We start from the raw sequence: 23,561 nt of genomic DNA, 5'->3' as shown, positions 1-23,561 counted from the left end.
GATACGTTACATCCTTGATTAGGCAACTCATTTAAAAACTAATTAATTGGTCATTATAAGTATGACAACTTGTTTCTTCATCCTTGCACCCCTACACAAACCTACATCACATGTTGTGTTCCTCAACTTTCTCTACCTGCCTCATTTATAATTTCACAATACTTATGATGTAACATGAAGTTCTAAAATCAAGACCGATAAGGAATTCAATTAGATACCAAAATTGCACAAATTATGTATCTCACCAATACAAGAAAAAAGAATGTAAAACTTGGCACTCTTTAGTTCACCATAGAACTCCATAACTATCAATCTGACTCATTGCTTTGTAAAGCCCTGAAATACTTTAGCTTCATAACCACCACTCTCAAAGTTCCACGGATTTAAATATAGCCTCAAATAGAAAGAAAATATAAAATGACATCTTAAGCATTTGCCAGACTTCATAATCTCATATTTGTACAACATATAATACAAATTTAATCAAAAGGGTAACACGACAAACAACGTTCTCTCTTTATATCTCAATTTAATAGAAATGTCAACAAATTATAATTACAAAGGGATTAGTGAAAAATGAAGCAACGGACCTCTCTTATTCTCCTTGCCAGTATTTCAATTCACTGCGGGGTACATATAGCTTTGTTACTCGTTCTTCAGCTTCAATATCATTTACCACACCACGACATCTAGAGAATCCACAATAACAGACTAGCCTTTCATCCTTTTGGAAAAACCTACAAAGCTAAAAAACCAAATAAACAATAAGATTGTGGACACAGAATAAACAAGTCGAGTGAAGATGTGGAGTACTTATAATCGTATGTTAGTTCTTCTCACTGTTTAATCTCTCGTTTGGCAAATATGATGATGTGATTGACACTAATCGCTCTCAAATAGCAATTTGGCTGAAGCAGAAAGAAGATTTAAAATTTTGGATGGTGAAATTATAGCCTCATGCTAAGGGAAGAATGCTTTCACAAAGATAGTATAGGCATAAGTTCATTACATCGAGCTCCCCTAGAGAAATTACAGTCACCCTCTTGATAATAATATCCGTCCAACAATTGATCAGTCTTGTTAGTTCCATTATGGTTTTATTTAAATTTTGTATTGAATTGCCCAAAATCCACCTTTGGAGCCTAAATGATAATTTTATATATTTTCTCTAATAGTTACATTTTCCTTTTGTAATAGTGTCCATCCAACATAAAATTTTACAATTTTTCATAATAATGCCCGCCCAAGGGTTATACAATTATGTCACACTTAGGACTATCACTTATCAGTAATTTTTCAAACAATGAGAACAATGTCGTCATAAATAGGTGACCCAATGGACGGTCTATTTGCTAACCCAATAAAAAGCTGGGGGGGGGGGGGGGGGGGGGGGGGAGTGGAGAGAGAGGCCTAGGGAAGGCCCCATAGACCTTCCCATTAGCTAAAGTCAAAGCTCAGGAGAAGGATTTGTCCCTTGAGGCCTAGGAGGCCCAAATTTCCGCACTAGTAGCTAGCAACGCCATTGTCCAGGTGGATAGACATCATTCGAGCAGAACCTAGTAAGGATGATCGAGAAAGAAGACTCCTGGAGAAATGGGACCCCTACTCTGCTAAGGATTTTTAATCGATTAGATTCCCTTAGATTTCTGCAACCAATAGATCAGGATTCCAAAGAGACTTATCTACTAGTAATTACCTCATCAATGCTCTTGGGGGCCATACCCCTCACCACTGGGGGGACTTTGACTATAAAATTAGGTTTGACCTCCTCAACCAGGGGGCGATTTTCTGAGCATTCATGTTGAATAGATGATCAAAACGTTAATTTGATTAACTGTATTTTATTGGGTAATCTTTATCAAAATTATATTGAATTGATGAATATGGTAAGAATTCATCAAACTGACATTGTGTTTTATTATGCTTACCACTTACATTGAATAGTGTTTCAATGTCACAACAAAATGCCCATACACTGAAAGGTTAAATCCGTAGAGTTGGACTAGCATAGATCTGGCAGCTACAAAATCAATTTCTAAGGTCTGATTTGAAATATTCCAAGTCAAGGACCTCGAGACATGGCATCGAGTGTCCTAAAGAGACTTGCACTAAGTATTGCAACAATGTTTCATTAGTAGTAGACATAGGTTGTCTATGCAATTTTAGTGGGTTAGTTCGCAAGTTAGTTGACCGACTCAACTGACTCGCGAAAATCGTTTTATGGAAGCCTTAAGGACTTGGTTGGTATGACTGGAATCTTCGTTCCCAATATATGATATTAGTTCTCGGATTTGAGAAATCATGACAATCACGTGCATAGACCTGACAGTTATGAAATCATTTTCTAAGGTTTGGTCTGAAACATTACAAGTTGAGGACCTCGAGTGTCCTAAAAGGCCCTGTACGAAGTATTGCATCAATGTTTCATTAGTAGGAGATATAGGTTGTCTATGCAATTTAGTGGGTTAGTTGTATGGAAGCCTTGAGTGCTTGGTTGGTATGACTGGGATTTCTAGTTCCAATAGTACGGGATTAGTTTTCGAACTTGAGAAATCATGATAACCACGTGCATATGAAAATTATATCTTAAATATGGTGAGCGGTGGCTGTATCATGAGGCATGGTCATCATAAGCCTTAATCAGTGTAGTCGAAGTATGTAGCAAGGACGATAGACTCCAAGATAGCATCTGTCCCCTGTCGGTATTGTGACAGTAGTGACTCCTATAAGCTCTGAGACCCGTTTATGCCCTCAAAATCTATTACCACAATGACTGAATGGGTGGGATAGATTTCTCGATTCAATCAGTAGGGTAAACAAGAAACCCAGTTATAAGTATAGATATCTAGTTCAGGATAGGAACCAACGCCCAATTTCATGTCCTAAGCTAAGGTTGGACAACGGTTGATGGAAGGGTCATACTCGTATGAGACTCGAAGCCTAAATGTTAACGCCACTATTCAGCTAGTTTCTAGTGCCATGGATTGTTGCTAGACGACCATCCATGGTAACAGGCTATTTCTAGTTATTAATTAATAGAAAATAATTAAATAAATTAAATTTAATTAATTCTGTTAGTCACATACACCAAAATCTAGCTGAGGGTGAACCTAAAGAGTCACACATTTACCACTAGAATGGGATAAAATTAATTTCGGAAGAGTCAAATTAATTTAATTTGATTAAATTAATTTTTGATGGAATCAATGATCAAATCATTTATGTAGATCAATCCATTGGATGGATGACTTGAAATTTAATTAATTAAATTAATTAAAATTCTAAGTTAGTCCTTAAAATTAATTGATTAATTTATTTGAATTTGGTCCAATTTATAAATTGGATTTATAGATTGAAAGCGAAACAATGTGCTTGAATCTTTTAGTTGGATTAAAGATGGAGTTTGGTAATGGACTTATAATTGAATTTGATTTAATTAGAGTCCATTAGATATAGACTTGGTTTAATTTTAATTAGATCGAGCCCGATCCATTAAACACAAGTGCAAGGCCTTGGATGACATTGGCTAGAACATATATATACCAAATATCATCCTAGCCAATTTTAACACACTTCTCCAAGTCTTTTTTTCTCTCTTCCTCGCTCTCCATATTTCTCTTGATCTTTGAGATTAAAGAAATTTAAGAAGACTAAAGACGTTAATTCAGTAACGATTGTTTGATATCTTATTTATTCTTGCTATTACGAGAAGACACGTCCTTCTAGTGGGAACGTGGATATCTTTAGAGGATCTTTATGCAGAGATCTCGGTCCATTGAAGGGAGGAATCAACGCTTGTAGCCGGTTCAATGAATCACAAGGGTATGGTTCTTTTATGCTTTCATCCCTTTCTTGTTTTTGTAGGCCTATGATTGTTTCCGGAAAAAGTTCAAGGGTACACACCTTGATTGGGAATTTCATGCTTGTGCTTTGATTTTTTTCATACTTTCGCCGCACTTCTAAACCGATCCGCTTCCTTCATCACAAGCAATTTCTAATATACATACTCGTTGCAATTGTTTTTTTCAACATAGCTTCTTGTTCCATTTTCATATTCTCTCTTTCTATATTATTTTTTCAATCTTATGCACCAACTTGAGCATCGAAGTCTTAATATTTTTTTTTTGTAGGTTCCAAATCTTTTAAGCTTACAAAGAATTTGGCCGGCCAAAGAGCTCAAGCCCATAAGTTATTTTACCTGTGTATTTTTGGCACTTTTGGCACTATCAAGTGGGCATCAGAGAGGATATTTGTTTCAAATCTCAAGCAAATTTGGTGTAAGTTATCAAAAAATGAATTAAATCATATTAATTTTTCTTAACTAAATATAAAATTTATTAAACATAATAAATTAAATATTCTTAATTTAATATAAAGTTTCATATTAAACAAATTAAACCTATGAATAAATTTTAAAAATATAAGTGGGTATTTGTAATTATACTCCAAAAAAAAATTGGTTTGCTGGAAAATCAAAATTAAAACACATGATATTTTGTATTTATCTTTTTTTATATAGAAGTATTTAAAATACTTGTCGGAACCGCATTAAAAGCGATTCAACCTAGTATTTTAATTATTTCAAAAGTACAGTATCTTCATTTTATTTTAGTTTTTTGCTATATTTAAATTATTTATTCATTATTATATAGAGGGTGATTGTAATTTTTTCTAACAACGATATGATATTTATAATTATATTAAATTTTAACGATGCTCGATGTAATTTACTTAAAATAAATTTAACTAAATTATTTTTAAATTTAAAATATAAAGTTTTTTAACATAATAAACTAAAATTTCTCACTTCAATACAAAAGTTCATATTAGATTAAAATTTATTTTTTTTATTTTTTATAAGTTTGAAATTAAAAAAAAAAATACAATTAGGACCACCTATGAGTGTTCGACAAAATTGTCGGGCCGCTCCAATTTATCGATCCAACCCAAATCGCACTAGTATTGCAGGGTCAAAAGCGGGTCCAGTTGATTTTGGGCTAGTAAAAAAAGAAAGATTGTATTTCGTCAATCGGGTTTGATTTTAATTTATGTAAACTACAAGTGTTTGACTACCATATAAATAATGATTATAATAATAATAATAATAATAATAATAATAATATTGGCGTGAAGGAACACCAGGCACGCTACAATGCAACTAATTTATTGTCTCTACAACGTTGGCTTCTTTCTGTTTTGTTGGGAGTTTTCTATTAAACTATGATTTTTCATGGGGTGAAATGCTATTTCACCTAAAATTAAATTTACAAGGTCGGTCCCACGACACTTGCTACCTTCACAGCCTACCACCGCTGCATGCAAAAAAGACATCCAATGATGATCAAATCAATTCTTCACAGCAAAAGTCAGATACACTTCTCCCACACTCTGCAATTTCCCAAACCTCAATCATCAGTGTTTGAACTGTATACACAGTATATATGGCCTCTATCTTGCCTGCAATGAAAGCGCGTTTGGAGAAGGGCGACACCCTCTACGGCCTGTTCCTCTGCAGCTTCTCTCCAGTAATCGCCGAGATATCCGGCTACGCTGGATACGATTTCGTCGTTGTGGACATGGAACACGGGTACGGCGGCATCTCCACCGCCCTCCCCTGCCTCCACGCCCTAGCTGCCACCGCCACCCCCGCCATCCTCCGCCTGCCGGAGTGTTCCCAGACATGGGCCAAGAAAGCCCTTGATCTGGGCCCACAGGGGGTAATGTTCCCCATGATCGACACCCCGGAACAGGCCCGCCGGGCTGTCTCTTACTGCCGCTACCCACCCAACGGGCTTCGCGGCGCGGCCCATCCTGTAATTCGGGCCTCCAGGTACGGGATTGATGAGGAGTACTTGTCTAAATGTGAGACCGACTTGTTCGTAATGTGCCAAGTGGAGTCTATGGAAGGAGTGAGGAATGTGAGGGAAATCGCAGCCGTTGATGGGGTGGACTGCATTCAAATCGGGCCATTGGATCTGAGCGCGAGCTTGGGGGAGCTGTGGGATCCAGTGAACGAGAAGGTGAAGAATATGATGAATGGGGCTGAGGAGGCAGTGATTGGGCTAAGGCCCAATCGAGGAGATGGCGTTAGTGGGCCGTATTTGGCTGGGTTTGCAATGGCGAATGATGGGCCTAATGAGCTGAGGGCCCGTGGATATCATATGGTGGCTGGTGGCGTTGATATCGGGCTTTACAGGGCAGCCGCCGTCGACGATGTGAAGAAGTTCAAGATGGGCCTAAATCTGGATGCTGAAATTGAGGGAACAACAGAGGTCTCAAGTTTTGTTAAAATTGGGAGTAAATAGAGACATGGTTCTTGTTGTTTTCAATGAAATTTGCTGAGTGTGGTCCACATAAAACTTGTGTCTTTGTATTTTTGTTGATTGCACAGTAAAATATATGGATAATAACCCTGTCCTCCCATCAGATTTAGTGTAATGAAATGTAGATCAAAAAATTATATTTAATAATTATTTCATCCGATAAATAAATCTTTTAATTAGTTAAAGTTTTTTGAATTTACTAATATTAGAAAAAAAAAGAATGAAAATTTATATTTATCCTCAATTAATTTATTGCATGTTAAATAAATTTTTTATAATCGAACTACTTTTATACACCTTTCAATGCACTAATGCATGTAAGGATGTACATTTTAACTATTATAAGTGTAGTTCAATTAGAAAAAATTGTTTGACCTACAATAAGTCAGTAATAAGTCAATTGAGAGTAAATATGAATTTCTATTCAAGTTTTTTTGGATATTATCATCAAATTTGTGAATTTCACTAACAGACAGATCTATTTGTTGGATGGAAACACATATCAGGGGTGCTAGATGTAACTTTGCAAACAATAAAGGGTTTTTTGTATTTCTACATCAATTTTCAGGAAAGGGTGATGTAATGATCCCTGAAATATAGAGATAATTATATTTATACCTCTTGACCTATGGTCTATTCACATAAACCAGTCCTGTCTTTTGCATAATTATAGAAACTATCCCTAATAGCCAAAAAAAATAGGAATAGTTCGTGTAATGATGCTAACAAATTTACGAGGTGTATAAGTAATAATAATATTTTGGTGAGTGTATGTGTAATTATATAACAAATAGAGATTGTTAGTGTAAATAAGTCATAGATCAAGGGGTGTAAACATAATTATCCCTAAAATATTATCATTAAAATGAACAACCTCCTGAGTGGTACTCCAACTTGCATCAATTTGCTTGTACCTTACCTTTTTCTTCACCTGTATATTTGGTGAGAAGGGTCTTGCAATGGAATTCTCCCCCAACATTACATTGGGACTTTCATTTAGGTTTAGTGATTGTGGATCCATCTTTAATATTATTTTTTTATGGGTAATGTTATAAGCTTACAATGAATACGAGTTCAAGTATAAGTAACTCATGAGTGATTTTATATTGTAACTCACATGAAACTATTCTAATAGAAGAAAATTTTAATCCAAATCAAATTCGACTGAATCTGAATCAGAAATAATAACCAATCACACTCATTGTATGATTATTTATTGGGTTCGACTGAACATGATTTGAGTAAAAAGAAAATTCTAATAAAGATCAATATTGAGCAATGATGTAGGAAGAAAACTAAATCTTAAATGTGGTAATTACCTTATGTCATAATTACAAACTAAGTAAAAAACGAATCCTAAACAATAATAGAAGTGCATGTGGGTTTATGGAGAAATGGCATAGAATGGTGGAATCCATGATCCACAAGGCTCCCATGTTGCTGCATCCGCCAACTGTACCACGTGCCCTGCTCTCTTCTAATTATTGACTTCTCCTATTTACACTTACAAAACAACAAACCCAAATTTCTGATTTCTGCCTCGTAACATCACCACTCCTACTACCAGATTGAGTCGGTGCAAAGCCATGCCCTTGTCGCGCTGTCTCCTTGTCACATTATTCAACACCATATATAACTTTTTGGTCCCTCCTCATTTCAACTATTTCAATTTCAACCCCTCTCATTTTACCTACTATTAAATCTACCCCCTCATGCTTTCTTTTCAGCAAAAAAATGTAATTACTTATAATTAATATATTAATTATTAATCAGCAACTATTATCACAGTTGACATTAACCTATTATTAAGATAGACCAACACTCATTAATAGACTCGAATTTATAACTTTATGGTTACTGGACCTCAATTTTGCCGACCAAATCAAATCTCATTTACTTGATTAAATCATAATTGAAGATTGATAATTTATTAATCCGGGCTCCTCCTTCACTCTTGCACTAGAAAAAATAATTATTGTTACCTACATTTTTCATGGCTACAGACTAAAAATCATAGTAAATAACTATCACTATCCCTAGTTGATAAAATTGATACAAAAACTTAATTATGCACCATGAAAATAGTTTTCCCCTAACTCTACTATTGTCATAATGTTTAGCCATAACAAATATTCTAATCATATTCGCAAAAACTACATCCAACAACCAATTATTTATTTTCAATTATAGACAATTAGTTCTAGTTAAATGTTATATTTCTTGGAGTGTTTCTAGTAGTCAAAGCATGAACTCAGGGTTATTCTAGTAATTTCGCATTGCTCTTTTCCCTATTTTTAGTGTGTACACTAAATCCAAATTCCATTGGCCAACTACATTTAAATCTCCTCCCAAGTTCTCCGCCTCCCTCTCTCCGTCTCCCTACGCTTGCAGAAATGGGAAACTCCGAGCTCTGGTGCACCCTGCTGCTCCTCCTCTCGATCCAGGGCGAAGTCCTCTGCAATGTTTACCATGTCGGAGACCTGCACGCTTGGGGCATCCCCACTTCTTCAAACCCACAAATCTACACCAAATGGTCCAAATCCCACAACCTTAACATCGGAGACTCCCTCTGTAAGTAACTCTTCACACACAATGCACACGCACTGAAGGTGTACGCTGTGATATTGATCGATCATATTCTTTGATGATCTCTGCAGTTTTCTTGTACCCGCCGAGCGAAGACTCCGTGATCCAGGTCACGTCGGAGTCCTACAACAGCTGCAACCTGAAAGATCCCATTCTCTACATGAACAACGGCAACTCTCTCTTCAACATCACCAAGCCCGGGGACTTCTACTTCACCAGCGGAGTTGAGGGCCACTGCGAGAAATCGCAGAAACTTCACGTTTCTGTGTATGGAAATGGATCGTATGTTGCCGACTCGCCCGCCTACGCTCCAGCGGCTTCTGCGCCCTCTTATCCCACTGTTTTCGGGTCCATTCCGATGCAGGCTGCTTCTGCTTCTGCGTCGCCATTGACGAGAATTCCGGTGTTCGTATCTGCAGTGGCTGGAATTTTTTGTATCATCGCTCTGATTGTGGTGTAGAGGGATGAAGGGATTTGGAGGAGTATTTTTGTATAATTCTGAGTTATTTCTTTTCGTGTTCAACAATTCTTGATGTATTTTTTTTTTTTTTGAAATTCTATAGAAATGAAATGATTCTTTGAAATAGAATTGGAGATTTGTCGCACGGGATTCTTTCTTTCTTGCTCTGTATGTAATTTTTATTTGTTTGAGTAAATTGAGAGGATCATTTGGGTCTTTTACTTTTGTAAATTGGCATCAATATATGTTATCATATTTCACTTTGAATATATAAGGGTTTAATGCAATTTACCTTATGATATTATAAATAAGTAAATTATATCTTATAATAAAAAAATAACAATTCATCTTTCTTGTCTAAAAAAAATAAATTGTTTTATTTTAAAAAATACAAGAGGATAAATTATTGTATTTTTAAAAATAAAAAAAAATAAATTACTATTTTTTTTAAAAAAAATAATTTATTCAGTTATAGTATTATAAAAAATTACTTGCAATTTTCCCGAATATAAATAGTTAATTGTTGATGAGCTAAGTCAACTTCGGCCTTGCAGTTCAACATTAATTCTAACAATTACTTATAATTAAACTTCATTGAAACGACATTTTAGTTAAAGTTATTATTTGTAATTTTTAATCCCACTCTTCAATCTAATTATTAATTACTATTAAATATTTTTAAAATTATTTATTATTTTAATCATATATATTTTTACTTTTTTTTGAAAAAAAAAATATCATGATAAGGGGGTGTCATAAGATTAGAGGGCAGTGAGATGTCGGCAATGGTAGTAATGAAGAAGAAAGAGAGAAGCAGGAAAAGTTGGAATTTAAATTTAAAGTAATCCTCTAAGAAAAGCATACGCTTATTTCCATGGCCCAACTCAGCATATATAAGACAATATGAGAATTAGTTAACCCGTATACCTCCAAGCTCACCATCATGCTTTCAATAAACAATTCATTAGCTGGCATCACTTGTTAGCACCCACACTAAACATTAGCATGAACATGGGATGTGTTATAAATAAATAAAAATATTATTGAGCTGCTTTTAGATTTATGAATAAAATATGTTAAAGAGTCAGATTCAATTTATTTAATACCAATAAGTTCAAGTTTAAGTCTAGTTGGCTTATTCATCACTTGCGGGCTGAAAAGCCATCAACTCAATCTATGTCACCTTGTTGAAGGGGCAACAAATCTGTCCATCTTACCCAACATGTCAATCCTATTTTACACGTCAAATGACACTAAATCCTTGAAGTACGCCAGCAAAGACACACCTAACAGGTGGATCTGATTGAATAAAGATTATAAGTAATTGGTTCTATGATTTTAAGCTACTTTATTTCTGATTTAACAGGATCTCTTTATTTTAACGTGGGACCCATATGAGATGGCAAACATAAGGATAAGTATTATTCCTATTGATGCCCTCATCATATAGTTTTTAAGCCTAAAATCAAAATTCTGCCCAAGCCCCAAGCTAAAGGGCGGCTTCTCAATTATGCAACACAATAAACCCAAAACTCTATTGGCCTAGGCCCTTTTGTTGCCCAAATTGATGAGGCAAGGCCCTTAATCGAGACCCAATCAGTAAGCCCAAACAACAAACGTCAAGGATGCCATGTCAAATGAATACCACACATCAAGGTCCATGTCACCCAAAAAAATGTCCTATTAAGACCGTATTTATCAGCCATAACTGACTGACAATGTAGCAAGTTTAAGATTTTCTTTCTTTTTAGGTTGACAAGAGAAGACCCATTCAAAGTGTTATAACTCTCAACATATAACTCCAAATTATGTAGCAAGTTTAAGATTTTCTTTCTTTTTAGGGTGACAAGGCAAGACCCATTCAAACTGTTATAACTCCCAATATACAACTCCAGATTGGGTATGGACTGTTGATATACACTTATCTTAACTGGCTTCTTGGATTTAGTTATTCATCCCAAATAGTGAACAAGGCCACTCCAATAAGTCCGCCCTCCATCTATGGAAGTAAACACCATATTAGATTGTATAAGGTTGAATGTAAACGACACTTACCTGTAGCTATTTTTACTTTCTAGTTCAAGAGAACGTCGGACCCTTTAATTTGAATGTAAACCGCACCCATGAGATTTGTATTTATTTGAAATTTTTTGAAGTATTTTTTGTCTTGATTATTCTTTTTAGGCTAAGTAATATTGATAGAATTGATAGATATATAGGTTCAATGTTACTTATTCCACTGTTATCTATGATTACAATGATCCGTAATTATCATAAATGATTAGTATATGTAAAAAGTATATTGATTGTGTGTTTTGCATGACTGATTGCAAGGGTAAGAAAACTAAATTATAGATGATTGCAGCTATCTTAATTTTTTGATCTATGTATAATTGTCTTCGCAGGTGCAAATATATTATAAAATTAATATGAAACATTTTTTTTTCAGTCAATGAGATAATTAATTTGGGAATAGGAATGGCTGGACCTTTTAAGCCACAACAAAGGCCCTGAGCAGGGTCTTCAATCTTCTTGTTTTGGAATCACACCAGATTCTTTTAATATTTTTTATACTTTTTTCTAATATATAAAAAAAAATCCGCATATCTTATCTATACTTACATATAATGCATGAAAAGAATACTGCTATAAATAAAAATAGTTTTAAATAGTTTTATGTTTTAAAGTATACACAAGCAACATATACTTAGACTGTTTTAGTATTTTAGAGTAAAAAATATGCACATATAATTTTTTTAAAATAAAACTATTCTTTCAATAATATATTTATCTCCTTTTTATAAAGTTTACCTATAGTATTAATTTTTAATATTTAAAAATTCTAGTCGAATCTAATGGGTCAAACTTATAGGGTTAGGGTCCCATAAAATCTTGGTGCGTTTGTAAAATATATCAACTTATAAAATCTTTTAAACAAGCGTTGCCCAACACCCTCATGGTAAGGTTCCTTACTGATGCCATTTCCTGTCTTTAATTGTACCAAAAACTACACCTATCAACAACGGAAAATACAAAGTGAAGGCTGCAACATATTTTTCTTCTTCAATTTAGATCATAAACATGAAAATCCGTCAGTAATCTGCAAGGATCATAAGCAGATTACAGCCAAACACTGCCAAAAGAGAATGAGAGTTACAAGAACCAACTCTTTTCTATGATCTGTTCTAAAACAATGTTAAGTTTCTTGTTTCTTCGGAAGATTTATTAAGACAACACATTGAACCTCGTAATGAGCAGCAAAGAACAAATGTACTAGAAACATGTACAATTTCTGAATTCAATTGAATATATATGCATCATTTTGTTGATAAAGAAGCACATATTTTTTCTCCAAGTTCATAGATTCAGCTCTTGAATTCTTCATGTTAAGATATGACAGGACAGCTTTCAAACAATATCCCCTTAGCCGTAGGACAGGAAGCATAAGGGCATCCATCAAGATCATTTCCCCACCAGTCTATACTAATGTTCTCCAGGCCCAAACACATGTACAAAAGAACCCCCATAAAGGCCAAACCGGCGTCCAACGCTCCAGAGAGGACGTAATTGTGACGCTGCCACAGATCTGGCCTGTACCTATACACGACATAGCCAGACAGAAAGCCGACAATAATCCATGTCGTGTAATTGACGGCAGTTGCTGGTGGCATTTGCCCGCAAGCCCCAATTAAGACTGGCATGTTGATGAGTCTAATCCATTCTTGATTGGGGAACGCCTTTGTTGCCAACCACACCAACAGAGGAGCTATGGCTCCTCCGAGAAAAAACCAATTCACCATTCCATAAGTGCCTTGGTCTCCAAAAATCTTTCGTGGGCCGATCAGACCCCAAATCACGGATGCATCATAGAAAACATGATCACCTGGGCACGTCCAGACGCTATCAGAGGATTTGTCGCAGATGTCCGGGATGGTTTCCATTAACCACCATGCTGTTCCCAAGTAAACGAAACCAGCTATAAGAGTTCCTACCACCTTCATAAAACAAGGTGAGTCCTCTTAAGTCATTTTCTCGAGTAACAAGATGTAACTTGCTGGGAAAACGAATTAGAGTCAACTGACCTGTGCCATGAACATCATTCTTGGTGGGATTTTCATGTAATGTCCAAGCTTGAAGTCTTGAAGGAACGTGATTGCCTGCGTCATGCTAATGTAGCCATAGACCTTGAAGCACATGTTTGCAACCGGGTATCCAGGGTATATGTATCCAATTATGTACTCGGTGATAATGTTCAACCCCGGTGACTGTTGTTTATGCACTAAGAGTTAAAATCATTCACATAGGGTATAAACAACGTATCAATAAGGAGAAAAAGGGGTACACTTACCTGGTTAGTAATAGCCGTAATGATACCAATTGGAAGAGTAAAGAATATAGCGATCACGCAGGCTAGTATAACACCCCACCAAGGCAGCTGAAGTTGCTCCTTGTAGTATTCACAGGCAAAGATAGTAAGCGCAACGTTTGCCACAAGAATGCACCAAAACCACCACTCCGGTACTTGCCTATATTTGCTCATCAGTTTTGTGTGTATGTCCATTTTCTTTTGGTTAAAACTCGATTTGCTTTGCTCCCATATTTCTCTGCACTTCATTTAACACCATTAACTATTGCAACATGCTACATGAGTTAAATGCAACGGCCCTCCATGTGAAAATAGGCAAGAAACTCCTTTAAACAAAAAAAGGAAAAAAGGCAACACGACCCTTAAAGTAGTAAGCTTCTTTTTCAAAAGTTTAGTGCGCGGTAGTATTTTCACATTGAATAAAGTGCAATCACCTACATCCACAATCGCCTATGGAATGATGAATATTACCTCCCATGAAACAGAAGCACATGCATGACGGTGGCGCTTAGCGCAGCGAATCCAACACCATACGTCATGGCGAAAAACGTGCTTAGATGAAGAGGGCCTTCGCGCTGATACGCTGCGGCATCAAGGTGGAAATTCAGGTCGATGATGCTAGAAATGTTGTAAATCTGGCCCGAGCTGGTGAAGAGATCGTCGGAGAATATGGGGAAGGTTTTGGCTTCATAGATGTTGAGCCAGTAGCTGAGTGGAGTGACAACATACATAACAAAGAAAAATCCAACAGCTACGTTGGCAGTGGCGAACCAAGGACTTGCCAATGGGCTTCCAAGGTAGGAGGAAATGGTGGACCAGTCGAGGCCGATGGCTCCAATTCCGAGTCCTTTGAGGCCCGACCCGAGTTGTTGGGCTATCACTGACTTGGGAAAGATCCAACATATCCATGAAAGAGAGGTTAACATTTGAAAGAGATAGCCGGGGAATATGTAGTAAGCAAAGCTGCAGATGAAGGCAATAATGAAGAACTGAGTTCGTGTCACCCCGCCCTTAGGTCGCTCGTCTTTCTCATGGAGAGCCCTGTTCAGACATACTCAATTCTAATTAGGATGTTTTTGGATCCATGCATTTGAATTTAGGAAAACGAATTTAGAGAAAGAATTTCAAATCAAAGAAATATAAAATCCATTTATATTTATCAAATTACAGTCAAAATTTGAAAAAGGAAGCATTTGAAATTCTTGAAGTATAAAATTATCTAAACATATACAAAGCATGTGTTATTAAGGATTTGAAATCATCCTTTAATTTAAACGCAACCTCAGTGTTTTCTCCCACACAAATTGGAAAAGAATTTTTAAAAAAGAATGTGTCAATCGCCGGAGTGTGTGGGTGTGTGATATATATATATATATATATATATATATATATACACGTGACAATTATAGATTAGTAAGTCACTAACGTTAAAAATCTAAGTGGGAAAATTTTGAATTGTACGTCCCACAAGTTAGCCATTTTGTATTTTTTTTTCATTGTTTTTTAGTTCATCACTTTTTATCTCGTAACTTTAAAAATAATTACAATTTTAACCCCAAATTAACCTTAATTTCGTCAAATTTTGGAAACAACATCTACATGACAGAAGCTTGTTAAATCTTGAGGGGAATTAAGATTGTTTTGGTCAGAAGATTTACCGTAATTAAGGTTTAGGACTAAAATTGAAATTTTTTTAGAGCTAAGAAATAAAACGTGGTGAGCTGAAAAATAATAAGACCAAAATTAAAAAAAAAAAAAAAAAAAAAACAACCAACTTCTATGAGATATAAAATGCATTTTTTCCCACCAAAGTGGAATACTATTTCCCCACCACTTTCTATTTGTTGGTAGGGGATCTTCAATTACACAATTGTACCGCAAAATGATGCCATAACACGTGTGTATTGTATGCAATTTCTATTTTTAAATTATAATTTAATTTAATTATACTTTTAAATTAAACAAAAAAACACTTATGAATCACTTATTGATATAATGTCAATATATAATATAAAAGTGTGATAAAAGATCCACACATTATCAGATATCTTTCGTGGTGAAAAGAATTGTGCCACATGCTTTAATACGCAATGTATTTTGTCCCATTTTAGAAAATTATAATTATTAAAATGAAATTACTCTTTTACCCTTCAAAAAAATTACTTGAACCACTCTTAAGATTTATTCAAATTACAAACATCTTCCCTAACAATACTACTTACCATCACGCAACAAAACCATTGTAAAAATTTTAGTTTTGACCACACAATGATTAAATTATAATTAAAACACTGCAGAAACAACGGTTAATAATTAATAGACAATCATAATATATAGTACGATCTTTTATATTTTATTTTGATAATTAATCATGACAAATTGTCATATTTCTTCCAATGAACATTTGCAAGCACTACAATAAAAACAACGATAATGACAAAATATTAAGTGAGATTTTTCAAGTTTTCATTATCTACCATACATACAAATTGGTAAGTAATATTTCGGGTTTTCAAATTAAAATCTATGTGTATATTAATGAAGAGCACCTTTTTGGTGTCTTCTTTATTTTTGGTATGTTATTTTTCTTTTTTTTTTTTTTTCTCGACCCACTAACTTCCACTTTTTCCCGACTATCTACAAGTAGTAAAACCTATTTGTTTAAATAGTTATTTATTTTTAGTTAATATTTTTTTTTCTTTCTCCTACTCCAGATATTCTCTTCCAAAATTACTTTTTTATCATAATCATTTTTTCATATTATCATTTTTCCTACAATAAAAAAATAATAAATATTATTTAATTATTTTAAATTTTTTGTGCACACACATTAAATATGCCACGTATAGCTAGTTATATATAATTGAAGAGGGGTGAATTGGTGTCTCAATTATTTTGGTATGTAAATTTTAATATTTTATCTTATTTATTTAATTTATTTATTATTTTTCCACCCACCCATTTAACTTCCCACTTTCCCATTATTTTTCAAGAGTTATTCTTTTTTTAAAAATTTTATACATTTTTTCACAATTTTTTGTAAATTTAATATTAATTTATTATTTTATATATATTTATTAAATAATAAAGTTTTATAAATATTTTATTTTAAATTATACTTATAGAAGTTGCACACACATAGGGTGTGCAACAAATTACTAGTAGTTAATTATATTTAAACCCCCTTTGAAAATATAAAATTACAAAATCTTCCAAAAAAATTTCAAAATTATACTTACATCACCTCTGAAAATTCTATTATTTACCTTACCCCCTTTCATTAGGATTTGGACGAAAAATGCTGACGTTAATAAAAAAATTACATAAATTTCAATTCCCCTCATTCAATATTTTCATATATTTATTTTGTACTTATAAAGGGAAAAATGTAATTATGTTAACCTCACTCCACATAAATATATTACATTTATCCCTTTATAAATACAAAATATATATAGAAATGTTAAGTGAGGGGGGGAAAAACTAAAAATTTGCATAATTTTTTTTTGTTAACATTAGCATTTTTCGTCCAAACCTTAATGAAATGGTGTCAGGTGTAAAGTTTTAATTTTAAAAAAAAATTATTCAAATAAAATAAATAATATAATCTTTATACACATAACATATATATATATATATATATTACACAAACTAAAAAAAATAACATAATCTGAAATAAAAAATTCAATTCAATGTTGGAGACCAACTTGCACGTATACGTATATTAGTGTATTATTGCGACTGCGACTCAATTCACTACGACCAAACTTGATAGCACTAAACGTAAAATATCAGAGAAAAGAGACAGCTTGAGAGAGTCCCTACCAATCTACCATGGCCCAAAGGGTTACGAGCAATCAAATGCATGGCCGGATAGGCCTTTTGCATATTGCAGGTAAATTACATTTTCGGTCCCTATATTTAGGATTAAAATTAATTTTGATCCCCAAATATTTTTTGATTTTTAATTTTTTAAATTATTATAATTTTGGTTCAATCATTAAAATTCGGCAATACGGTCGTGTTATGTAGAACACAGTCTACCTTAATTGACTTTGATTTTATTGATTGGATCAAAATTATAATAGTGTGAAAAAATTATGGATCAAAAATCGAGTTTTAAAATATCCATATATCGCATTATCAAAAAACCAAAAAAATAAAAAAGAAGCAGAAGTGACACCTTTTTATAGTAGTAATGCAACATATCACCTTACAAAAATTACAATAACACGCAAGAAAAAAATGCAGTTAACCAACCCCTTATTTATATATGGAAAGAAATTGACGCAATTTTGATCCAGATTTGAAAATTGCAATTAAGGATTGTAATTAAAAAAAAATATACATTTAGTTCAAATCTTGCTGGAAAAAGCTATATTGATCAGAATTTATCAAATATTTTGTATGGGACTTAGTTTATTTCGGTCTTTTTAATATTTCCGACCAATTTTTTATAACGTGGCATGAGGAATGTTAGGAAAAAATGCAGTTTTGGTTCTATAATTATAGAGAGTGTCATGTTTGTATTGATCGGAAAGTTCAAAAATTTTCAAATTAAAAGGGTCATGTAATCATAATAATTAGCAATAATTAAATATTATTTTTTATGATGAAATTAAATGTGTTGTACTTCTTTAATTATAGTTCCTAATTGCAAAAGTGCCACTGTATAGACATAGGACTAAAATTGATTTTTTTTTTTATAAAAAAATTAAAATTGCAAATTCAAACAATATATATGAAGAATGTGGGTTTCGTGGGAACTAATTAATTGGCAGGTAGGTTACCTACCTGCTAAGATTAATAAATAAATGTATGCATCAGAAGTCAGAGAAAGAAATTAAAATAAAGTAACAACTTAAAATTATAATTTTAGTCTCATAAAATAAATCTTTACCCTTTTTAGTTCTTTTCCTTATGACATTTTTAATATGATCTCAAAATTATCCAAAAATATGGTCTTAAAATTGAAAAATATCGACACTTTTAATCATTTACTTTGCGGGATTAAAGTTTTTTCAAATTTAGGTTAAGTAATATGGAAAAGATCTTAAAATAGAGAACTAAAAATGTTAAAATTTCTATTTTATGGGAGTGAAAATGTAATTTCGCTAAATTTGATGGGACTGCCAGTGTAATTTGGGAAAGAAGTGGGAGAAGTGCCATTGCCAAGAAGCTTAACAGCAATGAAACGAAATGAAAAACTTGCCTGAAGAGTGAGACTTGAACCAAATTGGCAGGCCACCACATGGCTGCTGGCTCCACTAAATACCTTCTGTAAATCCCAGCCCATCCAAACCCCAGCACCTACCATTCAAACCACATACACAACCCTACCTATGATCATCTTCTCACCAAATCCTCAAACAACACACACTCACACCTCACACTGCGTGCAAAAAAGACACTAACCTGAGTTGTGATGACGACAATCAGGGAAACAAAGAAACTGATGTGCTGCTTGTAAAACACCTTGACTGCAGTCACAACGTGGATGGCGTAAACGGTGCCGGCGCCGGAGTTGGCGAAAATGGTGATAAGAACATGCTCCTTCACATTGAATGGCCCTGGATTCAGCGTGAATTCCCATCGCGTGCCTCTGAAGAATACGCGGTCGGTGATCTTGGCGGCCATCAGCTGCCCCAGCGGCACCACCGCTATCTGCGCGGAAATCGCCGTGATGGACAAGGGCTCGGTGCGGTACCAGAAGAACTGGTTGAGGAATGAGAGGAGAACGCAGGAGAGTGTGCCCAAGAACCACATTCTGAAGGTGAGAACGGGCAGAGTTGGATCGTCCGTGGTGGGAACCGTGAGGGCGACTTGCTTGATTGGTGAGTTCTCTCCAGGCTCCTCGTTGACCTGGGAACTGCTGGATTCCGGGCTGGAATAATGTTCATATTCCTTCTCAGGTCTTGATACTGCAAGAAAAGATGTCCCAAGTTGTTAGAAATGATGAGGAACACAGGCCAGCCAATCTGTGCAAGATGTAAGGATTCTTGGTGTACTTACTGAGAGGGGCTGTGATTTGATCTGAGGATTCTCCCACCATTGTTGCTTTTCTTGGCGGATATGAGAGAAATGTGAGGGGATTGGTGTGTGTGTGTGAATCTTGGAAGAATTTGGAGGAATCAGGGATGGGGCTGCTGTGTTACTCCATTGATGAAATGACAAAATGGATGATGGGATATTGATAGAAGAGTTTTGGGTTGGGGTAGATAGTGTCAAATATTAGTAATAAATTGTGATGAGTTGTTTGTGAAAGAGATACATGTGCAGCCTTAATCATCACTACTACTCTTCTGTTTATTCATTGGAGGTGGGGTGTGGTCAAAAAAACTTCTTTTTTGCTTGTACCATTTAAATTCCATCACAATAGGAACTAAAGACATGCACCAATTTTGTCCATTCACTAGTAGAATGGTGATATTTTGTCATGATTGATTATTATAGTAAAATATGAAAAGTTAGGGTGAATATTGATTAATCACAGTTATATAATGATTATTGATTATTGTTTTTATAGATGAAGTCAAAATATCAGCTATAATTTAAAGTCATGGCAATATTTTGGCCATATTTAAAACTAAGATAAATTATGACGGGTTCTTCTGAAATTTGTTATAACTACAAATACTCATTTGAAATTACAAATACCTTAACAAAATACTCTCCTACAATGAGTTGTCACAAGAAGATATTTTAATTTTTCAAATAATAAGGGGATATTTGTGATTACGACAAATTTCAGAAGAACTGGTTATAATTTATTTTTAAAATTATAGTGAATATTGATCGATTATGTTCAAATTTTGAATTTTCGTATTAATTTTGTATGACTGTACATGATTGTATTGATTTTTCATAATCGTTAAGCCGAATCATTTATAATCAACAATGATTTATGTTTTGGTAGCATTAGGGGAGATTAATAGTAAGTGGTGGAGACAGAAAGCTCAAGCAAATGGTTGATTCAAAAGGAAAGTCAGATCCTTTAAATAAGAAGCAAAGAAAGGTCAAGTCATATAATTTAAATTATTTTGTAATTATTAAATTAACCGTTGACAGTGAATTGTATCTACAAATTAGTAGTTGGTGAAGGGATAAAATTGATTTTACACTGCCTCATATTTATTGCTAACATTAATATAAATACCCTCAAATTTTATAGTAAATAGAACTTTTGGAAGAAGAAGGAATTGAAGAGAAAATGGTTAATTTTTAACTTGTACAAAAATTTGACGTGTTTAGATGTCAAAGCTTCATCCTTTTTTCCGTTAAGTAAGAAATATGGGAAAGAGGTTTTTCCTTTCGTAACGCTTTGGTTCATTCCTACATTCAGGTCATGGCCGTGAGGTGAAGGATTTCAAATCAGTCATCGGTATATATAGAATTAAATGGGAAAAAAAAAAAGAAGAAAGAGTTCATTTTCCATGATTTTTTGGGTGAACAGCAATTCACTCTCCAGTAATATTACAAATCAGAAAATTATTCTTCTATAAACAAAAAAAAATAACAAGACAGAAAGGTAAATCGCTTTATTTTAAAAAATATAGGAAGATAAATTGTTTTATTTTAGAAAATATAGAGTAATAAATTACTAATTTTTTTATAAAAAATAATTTATTTATTAAAATATCACAAAAATTGCTTTGCATTCTTCCCATGATTCTTCACGTGTTCAAGTTTCTCCGACCATATTTGGTATCGTAATTCTACCAGATGTTAATATATGCCTCGTGAGTAGTCCAATCACTGCCAGTGCTATAAATAACAGAATAAAAAATGGAGTTAGTTTTAATAATAACATGTGCAACATGTAATGATACCCAAAATTTGATGAGCATAGTTTTTTCGTGTTTATAATAAGGAATTTTATCATTTTTTTGAATAGATTTACTAGAATTTACTATTTTCAGTTTTTTCCTTTTCTTGGGATACTATTTTTGGGTATTTTATTTATTTTTGTAAATTTAATTAGGGATTAAAAAAGAGTAAAAAAGATAAATACACGCAACATCAGTCAGATCAAACAAAACGCACCCACTAACGAATATTAAAATAAAATTTCTAACAAGTTAATTAGCAATAAAAATATTGATCAGCGACGAAATAATCATAAAATGGATATTTTTCCTTTTAAATTCATTATTAATGTGAAACATCAGTCAGATCAGATAAAACGCACCCACTAACAAATATTAAAGTAAAATTTCTAAAAAGTTAATTAGCAACAAAAATATTGATTAGCGATGAAATAATCATGAAATAGATATTTTTCCTTTTAAATTCATTATTAATGTGAATTAACAACAAAATCCACTCTTTTGCAAAGAACTTTTGGTATTGCTAATGAAATTATTTTTTATAGTGTTAGAAAAATACAAGCCTACACTCGTGGGGTTACTCCTACAGCCACCAAACCAAGAAATCAGAACATCATTATGGAAATTAAGGCTACATCAAAGGTATGGTACAACAATTTTCAGTACCCCCAACTACACAATAAATACCACCACATGTCAACATTTTAGGGAGAATATTGAAATATTTTACTTTGATTTTTTTTTTTTCTGCAAAAACTGATTTAAGCAATGGCGGAATTGGTTCGGAGTACTGCCCAGATTCTTTTAATATTTGTTTGTGTCGTAGGCTGACTTTATTTTAATTAGACAATGAGATTTTTGAAAACAACGTTAAGTGTCTTTTTTTCTATGTTTATGTATATCGTATAGAAGTTTATGATGTTGAGTGTTTGACGGGCATCATATGTTAGATAGAAACGAAGAATTGAAGCAATATATTCGTTTAAAAATATCTTCTCTATGATAAAGTGTATGCTTATAATAAAATCGTGAGAGGTTCAACTTATTTAAGGTGAAAATATGAAACAAATATTAAAGAAAAAAAATTATTATTTAAAATTATTAAAAAAAAACTTAAAGAGAAATACTTTGTTAGTTGTATATTGGTGTAATTCATTGATTGAAACTATTATGATATGAAGGGTAAATTTTATGGTCGACCCATAGAATTAGATCATAATGCATAAACACTCATTCTCTTTTGTAAAATTATAACTACACCCTTAAGGGGTTTCATGTTTTTTAGGAGGTGTTATTAAGCTTTATATTCAACAGTACTTTACATATTCTAAAATAACTCTAAATTTAAATTTAAATTGATAATAAATAAGGACGTGTGAGGACAAGTTAAACTAGTAAAAGCAACCGCAAAAGACCTTCAACTAGTGAGGTTGATGTTTCATGTAATTGTTGATCTATTTTAATAATAATTGACGATTAATTATAAATATTTGGTATAACAATTGATATATTAATTATTAAGAATCAAAATTTAGTAGTGGTAATGTATTCATCTTAAAGAAAAAAAAAATACAAAGTATGTGGACAAGCAAAATGCCAACAAATAAAGAATAATGTTTATGGGTGGTATGATATCTACTGTCTAAGATTTCAATTTTGTGAAATATATGTAATACAAATAGGGAAGGCGCAAAGGTGTCGTGGTGTAGTTGGTTATCACGTCAGTCTAACACACTGAAGGTCTCCGGTTCGAGTCCGGGCGACGCCATTCTTTCCTTTTTGCAGTTGTTCCTCAAGTCTTCAACATCTGGTGTTTTCTTTTTATTGCTCATTCTCTTTTTCCTTCGTTTTTGAATTCCAGAGTCGCTCAATGTCGTTTCGTCTTCTTCGAATGCGAATCTCTTCGCTTTCCGCTTCCTTTTCTTTCACTCTTTAAATGAGATAGAGAGAGAGAGAGTGTGTTGGAATTCAAGAATTGAAAAGAAAAAGAAAGGGAAAGA

The 23,561-nt window shown here is 33.5% G+C and overlaps 3 protein-coding genes and 1 non-coding gene across 4 annotated transcripts; 3 read left to right on the top strand and 1 right to left on the bottom strand.

The window, feature by feature from the left end:
• Positions 5,180-6,443, top strand: LOC105156040 (2-keto-3-deoxy-L-rhamnonate aldolase-like). Its single transcript, XM_011072070.2, has one exon. The coding sequence runs from the start codon at positions 5,442-5,444 to the stop codon at positions 6,303-6,305; it is 864 nt and encodes a 287-aa protein (XP_011070372.1). The 5' UTR covers positions 5,180-5,441; the 3' UTR covers positions 6,306-6,443.
• On the top strand, positions 8,634-9,600 carry LOC105156039 (mavicyanin). Its single transcript, XM_011072069.2, has 2 exons — positions 8,634-8,894; positions 8,981-9,600. Exons 1-2 carry the CDS (start codon positions 8,717-8,719, stop codon positions 9,367-9,369), a joined length of 567 nt encoding a protein of 188 aa, XP_011070371.1. The 5' UTR covers positions 8,634-8,716; the 3' UTR covers positions 9,370-9,600.
• Positions 12,411-20,080, bottom strand: LOC105156038 (oligopeptide transporter 7). The gene is made up of 7 exons (XM_011072068.2): positions 19,748-20,080; positions 19,151-19,656; positions 18,948-19,045; positions 14,207-14,776; positions 13,718-13,973; positions 13,452-13,634; positions 12,411-13,364 (listed from the first exon to the last, which is right to left on the bottom strand). Exons 1-7 carry the CDS (start codon positions 19,785-19,787, stop codon positions 12,756-12,758), a joined length of 2,262 nt encoding a protein of 753 aa, XP_011070370.1. The 5' UTR covers positions 19,788-20,080; the 3' UTR covers positions 12,411-12,755.
• Positions 23,256-23,329, top strand: TRNAV-AAC. Its single transcript has one exon. It is a non-coding gene; the product is annotated as a tRNA-Val (tRNA).

Source organism: Sesamum indicum, linkage group LG2 (assembly GCF_000512975.1).
Source record: "Sesamum indicum cultivar Zhongzhi No. 13 linkage group LG2, S_indicum_v1.0, whole genome shotgun sequence".
NCBI classification, from domain to species: Eukaryota; Viridiplantae; Streptophyta; class Magnoliopsida; order Lamiales; family Pedaliaceae; genus Sesamum; species Sesamum indicum.
This window is presented reverse-complemented; position numbering and strand designations above follow the sequence as displayed.

What these genes read in the sequence shown, in the direction of transcription:
- LOC105156040 (XM_011072070.2), top strand. Translation starts at nt 5,442, where the DNA reads ATGGCCTCTATCTTGCCTGCAATGAAAGCGCGTTTGGAGAAGGGCGAC.
- LOC105156039 (XM_011072069.2), top strand. Translation starts at nt 8,717, where the DNA reads ATGGGAAACTCCGAGCTCTGGTGCACCCTGCTGCTCCTCCTCTCGATC. An exon ending in TAACATCGGAGACTCCCTCT is followed by an intron (nt 8,895 to 8,980) that starts GTAAGTAACTCT and finishes TGATCTCTGCAG; the next exon opens with TTTTCTTGTACCCGCCGAGC.
- LOC105156038 (XM_011072068.2), bottom strand. Translation starts at nt 19,787, where the DNA reads ATGGTGGGAGAATCCTCAGATCAAATCACAGCCCCTCTCA. An exon ending in TTGTCGTCATCACAACTCAG is followed by an intron (nt 19,046 to 19,150) that starts GTTAGTGTCTTT and finishes TTTGAATGGTAG; the next exon opens with GTGCTGGGGTTTGGATGGGC. An exon ending in GTGCTTCTGTTTCATGGGAG is followed by an intron (nt 13,974 to 14,206) that starts GTAATATTCATC and finishes AATGAAGTGCAG; the next exon opens with AGAAATATGGGAGCAAAGCA.